This window comes from Symphalangus syndactylus, chromosome 14, assembly GCF_028878055.3.
Source record: "Symphalangus syndactylus isolate Jambi chromosome 14, NHGRI_mSymSyn1-v2.1_pri, whole genome shotgun sequence".
Lineage (NCBI taxonomy): Eukaryota > Metazoa > Chordata > Mammalia > Primates > Hylobatidae > Symphalangus > Symphalangus syndactylus.
Genome location: NC_072436.2, coordinates 111,809,487 through 111,832,873, shown reverse-complemented (window position 1 = coordinate 111,832,873; position 23,387 = coordinate 111,809,487). Strand labels below are relative to the sequence as shown.

General features: G+C 39.6%; 1 protein-coding gene across 21 annotated transcripts in view; it reads left to right on the top strand.

Annotated features, from left to right (window-relative positions):
• RBFOX1 (RNA binding fox-1 homolog 1) overlaps positions 1 to 23,387 on the top strand; it is a 2,507,416-nt gene that overhangs the window by 1,873,505 nt on the left and 610,524 nt on the right. Inside the window, exon 1 of one of the 21 annotated variants that reach the window (XM_055240485.2) lies at positions 665 to 3,167. The exons of the other annotated variants lie outside the window; for them this stretch is intronic. Within the exon in view, the coding sequence (XP_055096460.1) occupies positions 3,150 to 3,167 (18 nt within the window). The 5' untranslated portion in view covers positions 665 to 3,149. Of the gene's footprint in view, positions 1 to 664; positions 3,168 to 23,387 lie in introns of those variants that run through there. 21 annotated transcript variants of the gene reach the window in all.

Genomic DNA, 23,387 nt, shown 5'->3' with positions numbered 1-23,387 from the left:
AGGCTGATTGGTCTCCTGTGCACACTTGCCCTAGGTGAAATGAGATTTCTCCCTAATGTAGAACAGCTGACCTGTAACTCTCATTGCAGAAAATGAGCATGGAGTGAATGTAGAATGTACACACAACCATGATGTGTTCATATTCCCCCTCTCCCTCGTGTCTGTCTATATCTGGCAGTCTTTGTCTGTCTGTCTGTCTTTCCATTTGTCCAACCGGCCATCCAGCCATCCATCCATTTGTCCATCCATGCATCTATTCATCTATGTATCTGTCCATCCGTCCATCCATCCATCCATCCATCCCACTAATGTGTCAGTGTCTTACTCAGAATGGAAATACGATAAAGTATTATATTGTAAAAGTTCTATATGAATGCCATATCTAAAGTTGCGTGTGTGTGTGTGTGTGTGTACTTACATCTCAGATCAAATAAAGAGGCTACAAACATAAATGCCTACAAAGGCCAGGCCTATAAAGGAAGATTGGTTATTCTACTTGCCAAATAACATCTGATCCCATGGATTGGTGCAGACTAGAGAACTGGAACATGTTTGTCACCTAAAGAGAACAGCTGCCACTCAGCACCGGCCCATGGTTATCACTATGAAAATGTAGACCTTACCTTGCTGGATCATCAAATACTTCAAAAAATATATATGTGCAAGTTATTTGAAATCTCATGGTTTTTAAATATTGGCAAATAAGTTATGTTTCAAAAAAGTGTCGATATATTGGCCAAATGAAATGTACCATCAGGGTATTTGCTGGCCATGGATGTGACCGATTCACCACCACTGCATCCCAAGTGCCTCCACAGAGATCGATACAGAGCATGTGTTCAGTAGAATATTTATGGAATCAATGAATGAAAATATGCCTGCAAAATTTGAAAGAGTAGGGTGCTTAGTTATTTTCCCCTAAGTTTTCCTATCAGAAAGGGCACATTTTGTCCCTGTGCAAATTGAGAATTGGTAGAGATCATGTCCGGAGGTGATCTCTGTCACCAGAAACCATAAGAAAGATGAGTTTTCTATTTTTTCTTCACTGTAATGACAAAGTGTGTGCAGAACTTCTCCCAAGTAGAAGAAAGCAATCAATCCTGGTTTGTTCAGATGGTCCTGGTTTTAGCATTGAAAATCCTGCCCCCCCGGGAAACCCTTCTGCCCCATCAAACCAGGATGGTTGGTGATTCCATTCTTGATCCTCTGTGCTGTGATTCATGGGCTCTACAATGTAGTAAGCAGATTGGTCAGTATATTTGCCTGATTGGGAATTTTCCAGTTGGGAGCTGTGCTGTTATTTTCTTACCTCTCTGAGATAGCCAGCTCTGAGGCTGACTCCATCACTGCTTGTTTTATGGCGTGGCTTGGTGGTGATTCTCTCCAACGTGCTTGGTCAGTATGCATCTTGATGGGACTACCTATAGGCTATTTAAACAGATTACTCGCCACCTGTCTCATGTTGCAAATGATTCTACAATTTACCTAATGCTTTTTAATTGTTTAGGTTGACATTTTGCCATGTGCAGTTTTAGGTAAAAATTTAAATCAGTAAGGGGCTTGGTTAAGCAGTTTTCTCTGTGTGCCATGTAAAAATATCACTAATGGTCAAAACTCAGACCTGAGCAAGAGATAATATTTCCCCCTCTCCCCTTCTGTACATTGTCTGTTTTAATATTAATTCTTTATCCATATATCAATAATTGAACACTGCATCAATTAATATGCTGCGCAAATTGCATTCCCCATCCTCTCATTCATGATGTATTTCAGTAATGGAGATAATTTTCAAGATAAAGCATACAATTTAAAATGGATTAAAAAGAAAAACTAAGAAAGGAGAAGTGATTTATAGAAAAAAATTTTGGATACTTTCAGGAAATCTTAGCTGTGCATCGAAGCCGATGGATTTTGTAAGGAAAGCCTATTGAAACGGTCAAGTTTTATGCCTGCTGCAAAATTTCCTAGGTCTGCGATTGCAAAGAGAGGGAGGGAAGAATGTACACACACACACACACACACACACACACACACACACACACACACACTTTAAAATCTGGTCTTCTAATGAGGGCGTGTGTATCATCTTCATCCTTAGATTAGGAAGCTACAGATTCATGCTAGCAAGTCTTCTTGAAGCTTTCCATTTGCTGGGCTTAGTTGGTGGGGCTTGGTTTTTTGCTTTTGATTTGCTGAATTGGCACACAGTCTTCTGACGGCCCATCCCCCGGCCCTCCTTCCCTTTTCCCGGTCCACACCCTGGCTGAGAGCCCTGCACAGAGACGGGCAGGCGGCAGCTGCAGCGATGGGCAGGACCGCAGCCTCTGAGCCCGCAATGACACCGTGGCGTCGGTAGATGGCTGTACACAAGTGTGCCGAGCTGTACGGTGTGAAGAGTAATGAGTCTGGGGAGGCCTTGACCTGACTGGATGCAGCTTTTATCTGAAGTACATTTAAAGAGATAAAGGGGAAGCCGGGTTGCTGCACATGTTCTTTTCTCTGCGGCTGAAGCTTTACTTTGAGTTTAAAAAAATTCTCAGGTGCTGGCCTCCCAGAGTCACCGGCTCTGTGCAGATGGGGTTGCCTCAAGAGGATCTGCCGCCTTCCTGTAAATTCCACCAGTGGGGACTTCCGTGAATCTCCCACCCGCCATCAGGAAATGGTGTAGTGCCTGTCTGTTTATGATCACACCATCGCTAGTATTATGAAAATTACCATCACCATCAGTTTTTGTTTTCGCCACTGTGGCTGGCCGCCTAAAGTGTCTGGATTTGCTCATTAAACAGCCAAACCAAGAATTTGTTACCTAAGCAGGCTTGACAGAAAAGAGAAGAAGGGCAAGAGTTAGGAAGGGAAAAGAGAGAGAGAGAAGGAGGGAGAGAGGGAGGGAGGGGGAGAAAGAGAGAGAGAGAGAGAGAGAGGCAGCCAGAAGCAAGTCACATCACATACGGTGCCACTGAAGGAATGTTATCCTCATAAACTCATAAACAAGCACACCAAACCTTGTGTAAGAAAAGAAGAGGGTCTCTAAGGACTTGACAGGAAAAGGCAAGATTTTATACCCACTGGTTTCAGTTTTTCTTCCAGATACTCTTGGTGAAGTAAGGAGACTTCTGTTTGCTGACAGAACCCTTGATTTCTCTTTCAAGATGATGATGTATTTGTGGGTAGGTAGTGTCTCTTTCTTTCTCTCTCTCTCTCTCTTTCTCTTTCTCTCGCTCTCTCTTTCTCTCTGATTAATAAATTGACTTCGGGGATAAAGATTGCAGCCCAGAGTAATCGCATTTTGTGTAAGGTGATTATGCTTGTGGCAGAATAATCTTGCACTGCTATAGTACATGTGCTTGCATTTCCAGTGGGAGTTTAGGCAAGACCTGGTTCATTAGCATTAAGCTGCATTTTTATTTTCAGTTGCAGAAAGGAAAGACAAAAAAATGTGTGTATGTGTATGGGGGTTCCGGGATGTATGGTTTTCTGTTTTTTGAAAATACTGATGGTGGTGAATTCAGAAAAAAGGTCTAGGGAAGTCGGGTTAGACATGAAGCAAATCCTACATCACTTGTAGCTGTGCGGGATTTCATTTAATTACCAAGAATGAACTGTTCTGAGTAGTGGTGGCTTTGTTTATTTGTTTTGTTTTTGTTTCTGTTTCTCTCTCACAAGTGACTACTTATTTGTCATTTTGGGGTTGAGTGCTGTAGAGGAGAGTAGCGTCTGTCATTTGCTTTAACCAGATATGTGTCTGTATGTGTGTATGTGAGAGAGTATTTTACAAGATTCGTCTTGAAAAAGGTAGATTTACATGTACTTATTCTGGCTTACTGATAAATACTGTGCAGTTTTTTTTTTTTTCTGGAGATGGTATTAAAATAAGAGCAATGAAGTGGTAACTCGTAGTTATGAATTACAATATTTAACTGTTGAAGCAAGAAAAAAATAGTAATCTAGCATGAATGGCTTAGAAAAAATTACTTACTATGTTTTCGGAGACAAATATATATCCTAGTGTAGTTTAGCCAGTAAAGAGCATGTGTGAATTTCTCATGCCAGTAACCAAAGTCCTTGCTCTGTGATTTCAGGTTTAGAGCAGGTGCTCCCTGCTTTGCCAAGGGAGGGAGGCGTTTTCGAGGTTCAACTCTACCTCTCTCTTTCATCAACATCATCATCACTGTTGTTTTTCATTGTTCGGCAGACTTAGAAAATCCTCCTTTTATCCACTTCCCTCCAGTCCCTGTTCTGGTTCAACTCAGATCTATGAACTCTCTTTGCTGTAAAGGAAGAAGGCCTTTTTGTTGAATTCTTTGTTAATCACGTTGGTCCTTTGACCTCTGCTGGTCTCTAGGTCTGCCCTGCCCTTCAGTGAGCCTTGTCATTTACACCCCTGCCCCCTTTCTTTGGAACATTTTCCTTTGTAGTTACTTTAGCTCCAATTCCACCCGGTTTATTTTTGCACAATTTAATACAATGAATTCTGGCAGTTGGAGACAGACTTTCTCTATTATTATTTTGTCTACATTTCAGGGCAAGTTTTCTCTTCAAGCTTGTGTATCATGAAAGAGGTATTTCAAAATATAAAATCACTAGTTAAAACTGCGTAAACTTAACAGAGTTCTACCTAACAACACTGAATTCTCATACCATTTATTTTTGACAGTGGAGGTTGAAGCAATTAAAATTTTGAATGTTTACAAATGCTGATTTTTAAGCATTAAAAAAAAAGTAGTCACATGGGATTATCGCCTCAATAATTGAGGAAACAACTATACTAGTATTTCATGGAAAGGAGCCTTTTTGGCTTTTATTTTGTGAACAGATTCTAGTTAATTATAAACAAATTTCAATAATTCATTTAGGCTGTGTTGAGTTGGTTACTAGTCACACTCTTTCTCTGAGTTGTTAAGTAGTGTCTGTGATATTATTTATGAAGTTTGTTAGCCTTACATATGTACATATTTGCAACTCAAAGCAGAGGAAAAATGTTGCGTGTCTCAGACCCCCTTCCACATCCGAAAAACTTGCTGATCTGTTTCCTAGTAATTAATCTTGACTTAAAAGCAGCATCCGTCAATTTCTATTTTCTTCTCGCAGACCAGTGCATTTTAGGGCTACATGGTTTTATTAACTGCATTTATCAAATTGAAAAATGGGTACTACCTTCCTGTCCTGTGCTCAAGTATTCTATTTACATCTTTAATTCAGATTTTTTTCCTGCATTCAAAAAAAATGGCAGAGACTTTAAATTGGAACAGCTGGATGCAGGCTGTTTAAGGAGATATGAATTAGCAAGCTAGCATTAACACCGTGAGGTTGGAGGGATTTTCTGTTCTTTTCTTCTTCTTTTTTAATGCAGAGGTTCTGCTGTTGCCTTCCAGTCTGTAAATAAAGATACTCTAAATGTGGTTTATATCTCTGTTTAAGAGCTCATCTTGTTTTAGGAAAATGAGCCTCAGCTACATTGATGTGTGAAAATAGTGTTTGCTACTCTCTCATGGATATAAAAGTGAAAATGAAGAGACAAGGAGAGACAGTAAAATTGAATCCATATTCAGTTTACTCCTGTCATTGTTTCTTAAATTTGTAAAGTAACCTCTTTATATGCACCTATCTGTGTTAATAGCACACGATTTCGGTGAGTATGTTTTTACTAAGATGGAAAACTTTTTGCTGGGGGTAGGTGTGCAGTAGATGGTATAGTCTCCCTTCTTCTCTAGACTGACTTGGTCATTTTAGTCTATAAGGATGGTCCTGTGTATTTGAAAGGTAAAGAAATGCTTTGGAATTGTATCAATTAAAAATAATGTAGCCCCATTAAGCCAGTCTGATTAAATAGTTACAGATGCTTAATATCTCCATCATTTGGTGTCATCTCAGATTTATACATTTTTTTCCCTTAAATTTCTTTAAGAAGGTTTTCCTATCAAAAATAAATTTTGTAGTTTTCATTGTATTTTATTTTCCCTGAGTGAGTACGGGTTGCTGTACAGGTGAAAAAAAGTTGAGTTCTCTGCAACCATTGGCTGACTTCTGGGCAGTTTTGATTCACCAAACTTGGGCACAGTAGGAGGGGGAAACAGCCTTCCCTATGGACTTCTTGGAAAAGCAGGGAAGTCACTTTTACTGAGGATGTGATCTGAGCTGGGCACCAGGCTACACTTGCCATAGAATGAAACAAAACCGTGTTAACCAGCACAACCTCCCTAGACCAGCACAACCTCCCGCTCTCCTGTGGTCATTTAATTCCGCCAGGATTAGAGGTTCTTTGGAATACAATTGAGCTGTTTCTCCTAGGGCTGGACAGTAGGCAATTGGTACCTACTCATCTAATTCACAAACAGGATACCAATTCCTCTGCCCCTCAAGTCTTGGACCAAATGGCCCCCACTTAAACTCTACTATAATAAGTATTTGTTTGACTTTATAATCTTTTCATTTCTCTTTACTTCTTTAGTTGGCTGAAACAAATAACTATTTCCATTTTGTTATTTTTACTCACGTTTTCTCATTTACATTTGAAGTGCACTTCCTCTGTTGTCACTTGTAGTTAAAATACTGCAAGTTTTAATTTTAACTTTACTTTACTTTTTTTTTTTTTTTTTTTTACAAATTTGGTGTTCCATTAATTCACTTAAAATAACTTTTCTTCACTTTATCATTTCACACTTTATCCTCACCTTCTAAAAACTTTTTTTTTTTTTAGAAATATCTTTTTATAGAAACATACCTGGGTTTAAAATGGGAGAAGAGCAACAAGTCAAGAATTTCTGAATGATGTTGAAAAGACAGGGAGAGAGTTATGCCAGGAGGCAGCCTCTCTCCTTTTACCAATGTAGTTGAATCACTTAAAAAAAAAAAAGAAGAAAATGAAAATGCATCAATTTTTCTACAGGATCCTGAGAGTCCTCTACCTCCCAGGGTGTGTTCCCTTGGCAGAAACTCCACCACCCAGACAGCTCCAGTTCTCAGCCTGCTCTAAGCAAACTTGTGAAGTAGCTGCCTGTGGCTTATCCCTGCTCTTTCACCCCATCGTCAGTATTAGGGGAGCCTCCTCTGAAATCTGCATTTTCTTTCCTGAATGCTAAAGCTTTTTCTGGTCTGCACTCTACATTCTAGAGCTTGGTTATTAACTGAGTACAGAGATGGCCTGATTTGTAGATTCTATGTGGATCAGAGATTATGCAAAAATTTCAGATACAGACTATAGTTGCTTTATTGTCTTGCATGATCTTGCCAATTTAATTTAAGCTCTTTCAGGACAGAAACAGCATCTCCCCACTTTGTTTGACATTCTCTTTCCCCCTTTATTTCAAACAATACACGTGCTCTTTGTAGTAAAATTAGTCAGTGAGGAAAAAAAATAAATAACACCACCTCTTCTAGCACCTAAGATACATGCTGAAACACTGGTTAAACTCTTGAAGATATTTAAAGACATCTGCAATATGTTTTCATAACATGCACACACACATACCCTTCTTTTCTCAATTTGAATACAGCATTGATTACAAGGTTACAAGGTATACCACTGATTTATTAATAGGGTTTGTTGTTGTTTGTTTCTGCTTTGGTGTGTGTTTGTGGAGAGCCAGAAATGCTATCGCATTAAAAGCCTGTATCAGTTGTAAAACACATCTGCATTTCAGATACATTAAAATGTGAAGAAGGAAAAACAAAGCTTCTGAGAGGAAATATTCTCTTTCAGAAAATGAGATCACACTGCTTTAGAACTTACTGTTTTGTAGCCTGCTTTTATCACAACATTTTGTGCCATTAAACATTTTTCCTCAACAGCCTCTTTACTACTGTATAGACAGTATTCCAGTGAATGGAGATTCCAGAACTTATTTAACCAATTCTTTGATTGTCAGTTGTTTCTGCTTATAAAAATCCTTGCCAGTTCCTGGTATGGTGTGAATGCATTCACTAATCATATATTTATATGTTCAGTGGGTTGATTATTGACTGAGCCTTTACGGACTTGGGCACTGTATATGGTACTGGGCCTTGGGAGATGCACAGTTAACATAAAAGTATCTTAAAGGGTATGAAGAGCTGAAAACAGAGGATTGCTTGTTAATATTAATCACCTGTTGATTGCAGGTCACAAGTTTGGTAATTATTTTTTCTTCAAGTATTCTCTCCCCGTTACCACATCGAATGCTGGGACGTCCGCCTTTTCACAGTGATTCTTATTTCCACTTAGGTGCACTGGAGGCCTAAGTGTCATCTGTTTTTTTCCAAGTTAGTTGACCCGTTCGTTGAATGGTTGCTTTTCGTAGGAACTTGTGCTAGAAATTGCCTCTGGCAGCCAAAGGAAACATTTTTGTTTTGGAGAGAGAAATTTTCGTTTTTTATTCCAAAGTTCAGCATTTCTATGTTTCCTACGACTATAGTGCTTTACAGCAAAATGCCTCAGGAATACAAAGATGACTTCTTTTCCCCAGTCAATTCTGATTCAGAAATTCGTTTCTGTTGACCTGGCAAGGTCATTCAGCACCCATACTGGTCACTGTGTATCTTAGTTAGGGGCTGAGAAAATGGCCCGGCAGAGTCTGATTACTGTGATGAAGGTGTTCATTATATTATCCCTTATCTTTCGTGACTGTAATGTATACTGAGCTTGCCTCTCTTGTCTGTGTCACCAGGAGATAGTTCAGAGCCCTGAGCGTTCTCTGCTCTCTCTAATATTCCAGCCACCATGCTCTTCTTCCATACCCAGCCCACCTCTTCTTTGGCACTCTGACAAATCTGACAAAGTCACATCTGTAATGTTGCTTAAAGATGTGTTTGAGCATTTGGAAAGGGCTAGTTTCCCAGCTTTTTTTTTTTTTTTTTTTTTTTTCTTTTTTTTTTCTTTTTTTTTTCTTTTTTTTTTTTTTTTTTGAGACGGAGTCTCGCTCTGTCGCCCAGGCTGGAATGCAGTGGCGCAATCTCGGCTCACTGCAAGCTCCGCCTCCCAGGTTCACGCCATTCTCCTGCCTCAGCCTCTCTGAGTAGCTGGGACTACAGGCGCCCGCCACCACGCCCGGCTAATTTTTTGTATTTTTAGTAGAGACGGGGTTTCACCATGGTCTCGATCTCCTGACCTCGTGATCCGCCCGCCTCGGCCTCCCAAAGTGCTGGGATTACAAGCGTGAGCCAGTTTCCCAGCTTCTTTAAGTCAGAAGTACCCACTTATCCAGATACTCTTCAGGTAGAGGAATGACGATGGACCCTCATGAACATCTCAACCTTCTGGATGATTAAAGGGAAACTGGATGGATGGAAAGTTAATGAATGGGAGCTCATTTGTGACTTACATCTTCCCCCTCTAGCTTACCCATTCATGGCCTCCCCACTCACTGCAGAGTTTCTGTGGCAGAGGGAGTGATATGCTATTTTCCGCTTGAGCACTCAGAAGCTATTGATGTAAATTGATCAGTACTTTTTTGTATTTTCCTGAAATTCTGTTGACATGCACATTCCCTTTTTGTGTGTAAAGTGATTTGTATCATAAAGCCACATCCATTTTTTCCCACTGTAATAACGACACAGAAGTCATTGAATATCTGTGTTTAAAGATTCTTGCAAAACATAATGATGTGACTATATAAGGCATATATAATTTTTTTAAAGCAAAACCTGATGAGTATTGATAAAAACAATGATGAAGTCTCTGTTTGTGTTTTAAACCTAGTAATTGGTCAGCTGCGTGTTCTTTAGTGCCAGAGGATCAGAACAAAACAGACTCAATGTGAAACAGCCCTTCTGTTCTTCATTTTACATTTTGAGTGGTGTTTCACTTACCTTTAGAAAATTTCCCAAACCTTCAGACAAATACTTGATCAAATGATGCGGGTTTGAAAGACATAAGCAAATTAGTTTCTGTGCAAACCTTGTGTCCCCATTCAGAGAAGAACAAATTGAAAAATTGATATTCAATACCAACAAGATAGTTTCGGGAATCAATAGAGCATTGTTTTGACAACTAAGGAACATGAAGCTTTTAGGACAAATAGAGAGAGCTTTGCACTTTGTCTTCCATGCATTATCTGAAGACATTCTAGGTGAAAAAAAATGGGAAGGAAAAGTAGGAAGAGAAAGCTTTGAAGATGATTTGGAGACATGCAATGCTATTTCAAGTGGTGCCGGGGACTGGATAGAATACACCATTGATTTCTTTGCATTCTTATGTCGTCTTCTCCTGATTTTATCATTTGAAGTCAGACTGTCAAATCCTGTGTATTGGGAAACACCCTTTGTTACCTTGACCTGGGGACTCCTGCATTTCTTTTGCAGTTTTTTTTTTTTTTTTTTTTTTTTATCAGTACATTGTTCACCCTACACCAATGTCTTGTTAGTGGTTGGGTGGTATGGCTAAGATGGCTGATGACCTGAAATAAGGGCGGACTGTGCAACTGTGTGTGTGTGTGTGTGTGTTGAGAGAGAGAGATTGAGACAGAGGGAAAGAGAGTTTTTCTGCTTACATTTAAATAACTCGCTTATGGATAACATTTGGATTATGTGTTCTCATTAATCACACAGAATTTTGACCCTGTCTCTTAATACCTGTAGAACAAATTTTGCATCTGTAAACACCTATTGTAAACAGCAGTGTAAACATCAAAGGTAAACATCGATTGTGGAATAAGCTTTTTACTCATACAGAGTGATCTGCAATTCTGTTATTTGCAAATCTGTCTATATCTTGTTGATAATATTAGTAATTTGTTTTAACTAGAATGTTCTTTCTTTCTTTCTTCCTTTTTTTTTTTTTTTTTTTTTTTTTTTTTTGGAGATGGAGTCTCACTCTGTCACCCAGGCTGGAGTGCAGTGGCATGATCTCGGCTCACTGCAACCTCCGCCTCACGGGTTCAAATGATTCTCCTGCCTCAGCCTCCCAAGTAGCTGGGATTACAGGCACTCACCACTGTGCCCAGCTAATTTTTGTATTTTTAGTAGAGACAGAGTTTCACTATATTGGCCAGGCTGGTCTCGAACTCCTGACCTCAGTTGATCGACCTGCCCCAGCCTCCCAAAGTGCTGGGATTACAGGCATGAGCCACTGCAGCCAGCCTAGAATGTTCTTTCTTAATACAACTCATGACAAAATGAAAACATGCTTAATTTTTATCTGTGATGTGGAGTTGTGTGTCCTCTTTTCCACTTGGTTATTTCTTTTCTCTTACTCTGAGTTACATTGTGAGACCTTTCACACAAAGAAGGGTCTGAGCCTTCTCTATACTTGGATGTCATGATACACACCAGGTGGGAGCTCGGAATGTGTTTACAGAGGATGATCATGTTGGTAAGGTCTTGGTTGATCACTCGATAAGTAGCAATTTGTTTTTTAATTCATTTCCTTTTTAAGAAAATATGGAGCTGAGCATGGTGGCTCACGCCTGTAAGCCTAGCACTTTGGGAGACCGAGGTGGGCAGATCATGAGGTCAGGAGATTGAGACCATCCTGGCTAATATGGTGAAACCCCTTCTGTACTAAAAATACAAAAAAATTAGCCAGGCATGGTGGCGGGTGCCTGTAGTCCCAGCTACTTGGGAGGCTGAGGCAGGAGAATGGCGTGAACCCGGGAGGCAGAGCGTGCAGTGAGCCGAGATGGCGCCACTGCACTCCAGCCTGGGCGACAGAGCGAGACTGTCTCAAAAAAAAAAAGAAAACATGGAGAGCATCTCATGCATTAGATATTGTGTGTGCTAAGTTCTGAGGACCCAGGAGACATGATATGATCCCAATCTTCATATAACTTACATGTACTGAAGGAGACAGATAAAACACAACACAACAACAAAACTGGTAATAAACGAGCAAAACTAATCGATAAAAGTGTGATTGCTAAAACTCATGGTTGCAGAGCTAAGTAGAGACTCAAAGGGAATATGTAGGCTGACATATCTGAGAAGTCCCAAGATGACAGGCATTCAGAACCAGGTGGATGCAGATCATCTCACCATGTCATTGAAACTCTGACTCAATTTCTCGGATCTATTTTTCTATGCGTCCTCCAGCAGAATGTCTGAGGCAACCACTAGTAGCTTCTGGCTGACATGCTACTGTTAACAGCAGTCGTGGTGTGTGGATCACACTCATCCAAGAAGTAGCAGGCTCCAGGAAAAGTTTTGAGGCCAATTTTCTTGCACCTGGATTGAGTTCCTTACCTCCCCCTGAACCATTCCCTGATACTCAACGTCCAACCGTGTGTAAACTACTTTCTGTTTGGATCTAGGAGTGGACTTAGCCCCAGTAAAACAGGGACTGAGTTGAGCGTGGTGGCTCATGCCTGTAATCCCAGCACTTTGGGAGACTGAGGCAGGTGTATCACCTGAGGTCAGGTGTTTGAGACCAGCGTGGCCAACATGGTGAAAACCTATCTCTAGCAAAAATACAAAAATTAGTTGGGAGTGATGGCTCGCCCCTGTAATCCCAGCTACTTGGGAGACTGAGGCAAGAGAATCACTTGAACCTGGGAGGCAGAGGTTGCAGTGGGCCGAGATCATACCACTGCACTCTAGCTTGGGTGACAGAGCGAGACTGCATCTCAAAAAAAAAAAAAAAAAAAAAAAAAAAAAAGGACTGAGGGAAGTGGTGGTTTCCCAGGAAATATTAAAGAGCTGTTACCAGAAAGCGAAATGAAGCCTGGTTAGGTAAAAACAACAGATGCCTCCTATACAAATAAACACCTGTGATCATTTGCAGGGAGATCTAGGACAAAAACAAAAAAAATGTGCTTGGGAAATGGAACCGTGAAAGGGGTATTGTGAATGGTGACTTCGAGCAAAACTTTTCCAAGAAGGTGTCTTCTCAGCTAGGACCTGAGAGTTAGGTAGCTGCTATGAGGTAGGAGGATGCTAGGGAGGAGTGGTGGTAAGAAGGCTGTTGTGTATATGGAAATTACAGGAGGCTAGGCTGGCTCAGCCTCAGATGTGAGGAGTATGGTCAGAGAGAGAGAGAGAGAGAGAGTTCTGAGACAGGCGGGAGTCAGAGCCTGGTACATTAAAGTTGCTTGCATCAACCCTAATATCAAAGATCCCCACCTCCCATGCAACACCCTAGCATTAAAGCAGGGAGAGAGAGAAGAACTCTATAGAGGACAGTAAGAGAGTTAGTGGAGTTTTCTTTTCTTTTTTCATTAAGAAGTGTTAGAGAATTGTGGAGTCATTTCTTTCTAGGATTTTAAGCACCTCTCCATCTGCCTCAAATAATCAAATTCCATCCAATTACATGCTGCTGCCACTCATAACATGCAAGTCTACATGTGTACTAAACCCAGGGCCTCTCTGCAACCGGTTTTGATCTGTATTTTCTTTTCTTTTTTTTTTTTTTTTTGAGACGGAGTCTCGCTCTGTCGCCCAGGCTGGAGTGCAGTGGCGCAATCTCGGCTCACTGCAAGCTCCGCCTCCTGGGTTCACGCCATTCTCCTGCCTCAGCCTCTCCGAGTAGCTGGGACTACAGGCGCCCGCCACCACGCCCGGCTGATTTTTTTTTGTATTTTTAGTAGAGACGGGGTTTCACTGTGGTCTCGATCTCCTGACCTCGTGATCCGCCCGCCTCGACCTCCCAAAGTGTTGATCTGTATTTTCAAAGAAACCTGCTTCCCAAACTTCCACGATCATTCCTTCACAGATGCTGAGTCAGCAGGAAGCTAGTGCATATTTATCCAGAGATTCTGATGAAAAGGGAGAGAAAGAAAAATCTAAAAGAAGAAAAATACGAAGTATATGGAAACTCTGAGGTCTCCTGCTGAGTTAGGGAGAAGGGGTTGGGGAATCCTTTAATAAATCATAGTGCCTCACACAATGGCCTGCTTTGTCTAGTAAAAGCACTTTTGGTTGAGGATCAGAAATACAAAACAGTTTAATAATAGCGAGTGTTGTGAGGAATTTCAAGTATCTTCAAGGGCATTTGACTTAAATGAGCTCAGTGATGGAGTATTCAAGTAAAGCCAGTGTTGTTAGTGTGCTAACTTAAAAGGCTAATCAAACAGGCAAGTGGTACAAGTGAGAAAAGGAACACAATTAGTTAATGGAAGATTGAGGGTAATATGGAAGGGACAAAAAGGTTTTTATTTTTATGTATTTATTTATTTATTTAGAGACAGAGTCTAGCTCTGTCACCGAAGCTAGAGTGCAATGGCACGATCTTGGTTCATTACAACCTCCACCTTCCTGGTTCAAGCCATTCTCCTGTCTCAGCCACCAGAGTAGCTGAGATTACAGGTATGCATCACCACGCCTGGCTAATTTTTATGTTTTTAGTGGAGACGGGGTTTTGCCATTTTAGCCAGGCTGGTCTCAAACTCCTGACCTCAAGTGATCCACCTGCCTAGGCCTCCCAAAGTTCTGTGCTTGCAGGCATGAGCCACTGTACCAGGTGGGCAAAAACTCTTATTCTATTCATTCATTTGTAAAATTAAGCCAAAGATAGCATACTTTACTTTATGGAAATGTAACACACACACACACACACACACACAGAGACGTCAGCACCCTTAAACATATACAATCAGTTATAATGTACTGGTAATAATACATTTCTTATGGGGATATAGGACATTAGAGTGGTTAAAATAGTGATCTTGGCTGGGTGGTGGCTCATGCCTGTAATCCCAGCAGTTTGGGAGACTGAGGCAGGAGGAGCATTTGAGCTTAGGAGTTTGCAACCAGCCTGGGCAATGTAGTGAGACCCTATCTCTATCTTTAAATTAAATAAATAAATAATAATTAAAATCGTGGTCTTTCTAGTAAGGCACAGCTATATTCAAAATTGGGTCTTTATCCTATTTTTTGCAGTAACCCTCAGTTTCTTCGTCTTGAAAATGAGGCATTACTAGTGCCTGAGGTTGTTATTCAACTGATATTGAGCTGGTTGCTTATAGCCGTTAGTCTTTTTGATTGATGGCTGCCTCTCTTTGGGGGGTCAGTGTCCAAACTCTCTTGTTAAATAGTTCGCAAATCATCCTTGCATAGTATCTTTCTCAAAAGGTTATGTTGAAAGTTTATATTGCAAAAATAGTACTTAGAATTAGAGATGGCAGATAGTAGATGTTTACTAAAAGTTAGTTGTAACCATCAGTACTGTTATCATTACAAAAAAACTAAGTACAAAGAATTTCTTCTGCATATGTGTGGAGGTAGAATGAGGGAGGGTAGATACAGGGCAGGAGAGATCAGTCTATCTTTGTGCAGTGGGAAATTGCTCAAAAACCAAGGAATTTCGAGACAGCCAGGCCTGGTGTGACCTCATTTTGTACCAGGTTCTCCTTGCAGGATCTTTCTTGGGTGTTTTATTTAACTCCTCTTTAAAATGGGGCTAATACCAGAAGGGGAATGGGATGAAATAACAGAACCATATTTAGTGTCTAGCTGAGTGGTTTGCACTGATATGTGAGACTTTATGTTCTTTTCTTGTCCTATTACTTATAAACCAAAAAGTGTCTGAGAGAAGTCTCAATCAACTTAGAAAGGTTATTTTGCTGAGGTTAAGGATGCACCCTTGACACAGCCTCAGGAGGTCCTGAGGACACGTGCCCAAGGTGGTTGGGGTATAGCTTGCTTTTATACATTTAGGGAGACATGAGACATCAGTCAATACATGTAAGATTTGCATTGGTTCTCTGTAGAAGGGAGGGACACTTCAAGGAGAAGGGTGTTTCCAGGTCATAGGTAGATTTACACATATTCTGATTGGCATTTGGTTCAAAGAGTTATCAGTAGAAAGGAACTTGTGGGTTTCAATGAAGGGTTGTGGAGACCTAGGTTTTATCACGCGGTTACAGCCTCCAAGTAGCAGGTTTTAGAGAGAATAGACTGTACGTGTTTCTTATCAGACTTAAGGTTTGTGTTGATGGTAATGCTGGAGGAGTATAATGAGGCATTTTCACCCCTCACTTCTCATCATGGTCTGAAACAGTCTTTCAGGTTAAACTTTAGATCGCGCTGGTCGAGGAGGGGGTCCATTCAGATGGTGGGGGGTGAAGGTGGTCACCTTCAAATTTTATTTTTGGTTTACATACTAAAGCTCTCTGGTGAAGGGAACAAAAAAAAAAAACTTTAGAGAGGGATGCAGAAAAAACAAAATTGAAGTTGAAAGGAGTTTTGAAATTTGTGTGTTAAAGGAATGAATATTCAGTGCTGATATCAGGGTTGTGAAAAATGGATAGAATAAAATGCTCATGAAAATTTCTCTTTTTAAAAAGAACCCTTTTTCTGAAAATAAAAGACATATCTGGACATTATGAAAAAAATTGGCTATATGAAGTAGAACTTGACTCCCCCCAGCCTATCACTCATCATTGTTAATATTTTTGACCTATTTCCTCCTCTTTTAAAATATCAGTATATTTGAATTTTCTTAGATATCCCTTTTCCTCCAAAACAGAATCATACTATAAACATATTTTCATACAAATTATCTCATCAACATTTTCTAATGTTACTGGTGATTTGGGAAAACGTGGGTTTTTAAAGGTTGTAATTTTTTTATCATTTGTCTTTACTGTAGTTTACCCATTTGCCTATGGTTGGATGTCAGGTTTTTCTTGACATAGCCTGTGATAAATATTAATGAAATGAACAATAACAACTTTAAAAATGTACAAAATGGACAAAGGAGAGTGAACAGAGGATTCAGAAGGAGGAAAAAAGATCCAGTGGCCGTAAATATAGGACATTGTGTTCACCCTCCCCAATGTGAAATGAATGCAAACTAAAAACGTTTTGTCAAACTGAGAAATGTTTTACAAAGGGCAATACTATACTGAATGCTTGTGAAGTTAAACTGCCAAACATTTTTAGAGGTTGGTTTGCAAGTACGAGGGATTTTTTTTAAATGAAAGTGATTGTACTTTATAGCCTGATCAAAGATTATTTTTTCAGGAAATACTCAGAAATATAGTGAAAAAAATGTTATGTACAAGGATATCTGCTACAAAGTTACTTATATACACTAAAACATTTCTCAAGTTTTCGTTCAAAGAATAAAAGCCAATATTCTCATGCTATGGTATTTTTAAGGGACTAAATGATGCCTGTGGTTGGTTGCTGAGTATTAAGATAGTCAGAGCTATGCATGCAGGCAGAGCTGGCCCATGCAGGACCCATTTTTGTGACTAGGAATTTATTCTTTCTGCATCAGCATGGCATAGAGAGAAACTGAGTGAGTGCAGTGCCAGCTCGCCTCTAGCTTGGATGAATTCGTGACGCACCATTGTGCTTGGAGAAAATGCTATTTGTTGAAATAAAAGGGAATTTAGGAAAAAATGTAATACTCATCAGTAATTGCAAGGAAACTCTTGGATTTCATTCCAGAGTCTTGGTAATAGTGGTTACATAATATAGTAGTGAATGTATTGTGAGATTAGAGAATTTTAGAGGGAAGAAACTGAGATTCAGAAAGAGACCTGGTGTACCAACGTGTATCCAAACAAAAGCATTCACAGAGAGGGAGTAGATCACATATTGAACAGTGGTGCTTTTGGAAAAGATCATATGACAGCTATTAAGACTATGATGAAAGGTTACTAGGAGGTTATTCAAAGGTACTTTTTTTGAAGGCAAGATTTTAAGGCATGTTAGGGTAGGCATTCAAGTAGGGTGATTTTTTAAAAATGTATTTGCTTGCCGCAAAAGAGAAGTACAGATTCTGCTCCGATGCCTGTCCTGGTCCTCTTTCCCTTTTGATGTTAGAATGTGGCAAATGCTCAGTAATCATTGAGCTAGGGATTTCCAAGGCTCTTGTCTTTGTCTGCATCCCAGGTCCGGGGATCGTACAGTTGGTAAACTGCACCAAAGCATGGAGACCAGGTGTTTACCAGGATTGAAGCATAGTTTGTGCTCCTGTCACCAAGCCCTGTACCATAAGCCTAGTGCTACATCCATCCAGACACAAGGGTGCCATTTTCTGTACTCCAAATTTACATAAGCTACCAATGTTTGCACCCATGCTGGGCTGGCCCCACCCAGAGGAGGGTGCTTTTTCTAACTCACAACCAAAAATACAGGCAGAAATGGTCCTGCCTGTGACTAATTCTCTGTTAGAAAAGAAACACTCCTCTTACTCACACTCATCGGATTCCAGTTCAGCCACTATTTGCAGGGGCATTCCCTGAGGAAATTCGGGCTGGAGAAGAGAGATGAAAATATCTATCTCAATTCTAACTTTGTGTAGGAACTCCATTCTTTGTCTATCCATAGACTATTGGATTCCCTTAGCCTATATGTGAAGAAGGATCTGATCCAGAGCCTAAGTCTTACTGAGAGCCTTAGAATTGTCTTTAGTGAAGTGTTAAATAGTCTCCTTCAAGCATTCACTTTTTTAGATGTCTTCACAGGATTTAAAGAAAGAATAAAACATGCCAGGATATTTATGAATCATGAGATTTAGTAGAGACCAAAGTAGATCTTATTATTGATGTGCTTACTGCTTCATTAAATTCCCCTTAAGGTTTGCGGCTTGGATATGGATCATTTGCAATAATAATTATGCAGTGATCGATTGATTGGGTCTGACATTGCACTTGTCACCTTGAAATGCAATATCCATCTTTTTTCAACAGTGTGAACATTTCTCGCTAATCTTGCACACCAGCATGTGATAGTTTATTTTATGGAGAAAGTACAATTTATAAAGTTTGGAGACTTAACATTAACCTTTTACTAAGAATGAAGTATCACTTGTCATTTTACAAAGAAATGAAAATCTTCCAACCAGCAATTTTTTTGAGATTAGAAAACACAGCCTAGTTTCAAAAGAATTTTTGAAACCCAAAATGCATGCACTTCAGTTGAGTGCTACAAGTATATTGTGAGTATTGGAGTTTACTAAACCTTCACATGGAGTATAAATGATAAAATTGTGAGCTTGAGAGTAGGTCTGCTGTGTGTACAGACACACATACACACACATTTAGACACACACACACATCTATTTGTCTACCTATTTCCACATTTAACTCCCTAATTCTATCTTTGCCTCAAAAAAAAAAAGCAACACTCTGTTTCTGAAAAGTGTGGGTGCTTTCCAAGCTGTCGGACCACTGTATTACTGAAAGTTATTCCATTTGAGGATTTACACATTTCTTTCCAAGTTGTGATTTTTAAAGAGGGGATAAAAAAACAATGACCTCATTCTTTTGCATTTGTATCAACTTTGATTTCCAGAACTTTAAGTGTTTTGAGTTTATGACATGTCCAGTCTCAAGTCAGTATAGCAATGAGTAATCATTATAGAATTGCCTATTAAGGGGCAGGCATTGTTCCTGATGCTGGAATAAAACAGCAAATGAAGCTGGCCTGGCCCATTTCCACACAGAACCTACATTCTAGCTAGGAAGCAGAGGGCCCCCTTCAGTCCTGCTGAATTTAGAAATACAGTATATTAATTGGTATAAAAAGACGTTCACAATGTATTGCTATGTTAAGAGATGATCGGTGACAAAAGCTGTGTATCAAATGTATAGATAGATAGATAATCTACACACCAAGATGCTAAAAGTGATTGGTTTGAATGATTTCTCTTCTTCACCTCTCTGCAGTTTATAGTTTTTTTGTTAAGTACATCTGTTATTTACATAATAAAATGACTTACATGTAAATAATAATGAATATGCCTCATACAGGACAAACTAACCAGCAAGTCTGGTGGCACCAGAATTTGTGCAGAAAAACCTCTAAGGTACCCAGCAACATGTCAGAAATTACCAGACTCGTGGCTTAAAGTGCTTTTAACTCTTAATCATGAGAAAGTACTATTACCTAGTGACACCATTTGCAAAAGAACACACAAACAGATGTTTCTGTTGTTTAGCTGAGTCTCTCTTTCAAACATCCATGGATAGTTGAAATCTTCCAAGTGTCTGTTGGTTTAGACAACTCGCTCCCTATTATTAACAACAAGAGTAAAATAGAATTTAAATTTTGTTTTGTGTTTTTCCACATATAAAATCTAAAATAGTTTGTTACTAAAAGCAATCCTGCAATCCCACAGATGTCAGAATAGTAATTTTAGGAAATATGTACCTATCTGTATCTATATGGAAATTAAGGCCAAGATAAATGATAACAAAGTAGCATTCATTTGTTAAATGCCTTTGCTAGTGACTGCTGTCTGGAACTACTGAAAACTGCATTATTAACCTCTAAATTTTATCCCTGAGACCCTCTTCCCACTCACACCCATTTAATGGAATTGAGGATATAAGACAGTCCTATTAGTTGACGTAACTTCTCATAAGGGGGATCAATGTAGCTTGGACATCTCGTTAGTCTGGCACCTCATCCCCATCAGGACAGTATGCCCCTCTGATTAAAATAGACCATTGTCATCCTGAGATGGAGGGAAATTGATTCTAATTCATAGACAAGGAAAGACTAAGATTTAAAAACATAATCTATTCAATATCCTGACTTTAAAAGCAATGGCTTAGCTAAGATTACTCAAATAATTTGTAATAAAGGTGGAGTGAAAATGTTGGGCCTCTATAGTCAAGTCAGGACCTCTTGCTATGATATTGCTAACTCCTCAGCCTGGGTATTTATATCAGGACACCAGAAAGACACATGTTTTCCTGTTGGTTACATATTCATGGTCAGTGGAGTTAAGGACAATTAACCAAGGGACTCTAATGTTCATTTTCTTCAACCACTTCATCCTTTCTTGAGTATTGCTCTACCTTTTTTGGTTGTGACTTGCAAAAATAACCAACACAAAGAGGCTCAGACAAAACACATTCATCCAGGGAGAACTCACTGGTGTACAAAACAGAAAACTCCAAGAGATGGATCTCAAGTACAGCCCCAGCCATATTCAGAAAATATACTCAGAAATCTCTGTGCGTGTGTGTATGTGCATGTGCTTCTGTGCTTGTGTGTGTGTTTTTATGTTTCTTAGCTCTGCTTTCTTTGATTCAGTCACAGACAAGCCCTCGCTGGCACCTGCAGATCTCTACTTACATTCTTCTAGCTGAGCTCCTCGAGCTGAAAGAGAGCACCTCTGCCACTAAAGCCTGGATGTTTAAGCAAAAGTCTCAGGACTGCCTGTCATTGCTTCAGCTTAAAGTATAGGCCCATCCATTAACCAGTCACATTGGCTTGGCAGTAGTCTATGGAGATTGGCCACGTCTATGTCACATGACAACCCGTGGAGGCCAATCCTTAATCTTTTTCTCTGGAACCATATGGTCTGATTTTTTTTTGGCTACACCTATTTTCTTTTTTCTTAATTTTTTATTCTCATAGGTTTCGGGGGGTAGGTAGTATTGGTTACATGATAAGTTCTTTAGTGGTGATTTGTGAGATTTTGGTACACCATCACTCAAGCAGTATACACTGCACCCACTTTGTAGTCTTTTATCCCTTACTCCCCTTCCACCGTTTCCCCTGAGTCCACAAAGTCCATTGTATCATTCTTATGCCTTTGCTTCCTCATAGCTTAGCTCCCACTTATGAGTGAGAACATACAACGTTTGTTTTCCATTCCTCAGTTAGTCTCCAATCTCATCCAGGTTGTTGCGAATGCCATTGACCCATTCCTTTTTATGGCTGAGTCATATTCCATCATATCTCTCTCTCTTTCTCTCTATGTATATATCTATCTATATATATAGATATCTATCTCTCTATCTATATACATAGATATCTATCTCTCTATATATCTATCTATGTATCTATATATAGATAAATTATATATAGATATATATCATCTATGTATATAGATAGATTATATATCGATATATATCTATGTTTATAGATATATAGATTCAGTCACAGAGATATATATCTGTATATCTATATATCTGTATATCATAGAGATATAGATAGATAGATAGGTCACAGTTTCTTTATCCACTCATTTGATTGGTGGACATTTGTGTTGGAGGAAGCATCTGATCTGAGAATGGAGGAGGTGTGGTTTCACTCAGGAGAGGTGTAGGTAGACAATAGATGCTAAGGAAGGAAAGCAATTGTTCTTTGTCCAGTCTTTGTCTGTGCTAATGACAATTCTGTGAAGCTACTCAGTCCAGGAGGATTTCTCAGAGCACAATTTTCTGGTATTCATGGGACTTATAGTGCTGGAATATTTAGAACTGTTCAGTACCCCCACCTCCTATCTTGAATTCCTCCTTGTCCCTTGAAACTCCTTTACTGTGAATCTATAGGAGCATCATGACCTGTGAAGACACAGTGCACTTTGAGTCAGTTTTTCCTGTGGGCTTTTTTGTTTTCATGTTTCAGGTGTATAATGACTGCGTGTGCATGAATGGGCGCATAAGCATGCATGTAAACACATACGTGAGTTTCCATCTCTAGAAATTAGTGTTTTTCATCCTGGTCAGAGAATGTACAGCTTTGTTTAATTAAATGGTGAAGTTAGTTGAGAATTGGCAAATGGAGTCAGATTGGAAAATATTTTACAGCTCTTTATTGTTCATTTTATATTTCTTGTGTTAAAGAGAGAAAGAAAAAAACACCCTTGGTGATTGTAAGTGATGAACTTAAGTCCTTGGGATTCCTTTATAATTCAGTAGGTCATTAATTCTGCATTACTTGTTGCCTTTTGGCTTAAATATTTGTGTTTTCTATGTGCTTAGGGACTTCTTTTTAATCTTTTAGGCATCTGTCTGTCTAAAGGTCCTGGCATAATAATAATACTGTTTTTTCTTGTAATGATTTGATTTAATTCAAACATTATGGAAATCCTCCCATGTGTGAGTTCCATGCTAGGTGCTTGAGATGTGAATTCGTGACACATAATCCCTACCACCAAGAAGCACCAAATTTTTAAGGAGAATTAGAGAGTGACATGAGCAGATGTCCTAAAAGGTGTCTGCTGGATGGCCTCAAACAGATACACAAACAAAATAGTATATTAATTAATTCATGAAACCAGTGTTTATCATGCACCAGACACTGTTCTTGGCAGTGGGCATGCAACAAGGAGGACATGGACAAGTCCCTAATCCTAGGATGCTTGCATTCCCATGTAAGAGACACACAGTTAAAAACACACACACACACACACACACACACACACACACACACACACACACACAAAATGAACAGATGCATAATTGCAGCCTGTGGTAAGTGCTATGATGTCAGGAAATACTTCTATGAGGAACTGATATTTAAGCCTGTTTTGAAAGTGGGGAGGACCAACTATGCAAAGAGCCAAAATGGAAGAACATTCTATCCAGGGAGAGCAGAAAATCCAAAGCCACTGAGGCTGAGAGAGATTGCTGGGTTCAAAGACTGAGTGGCTGGTGGGTAGTAAACCTGTGGGAGATCGGCACACTTTGAGCTGGAGAGCAAGGTGGAAACCTTTCTTCAGGGATGTAAATGCCTTCTGGGGCAGACAGACGTAGATATTCTCATCTAACGCAGCATATTCTGGGGGTGTC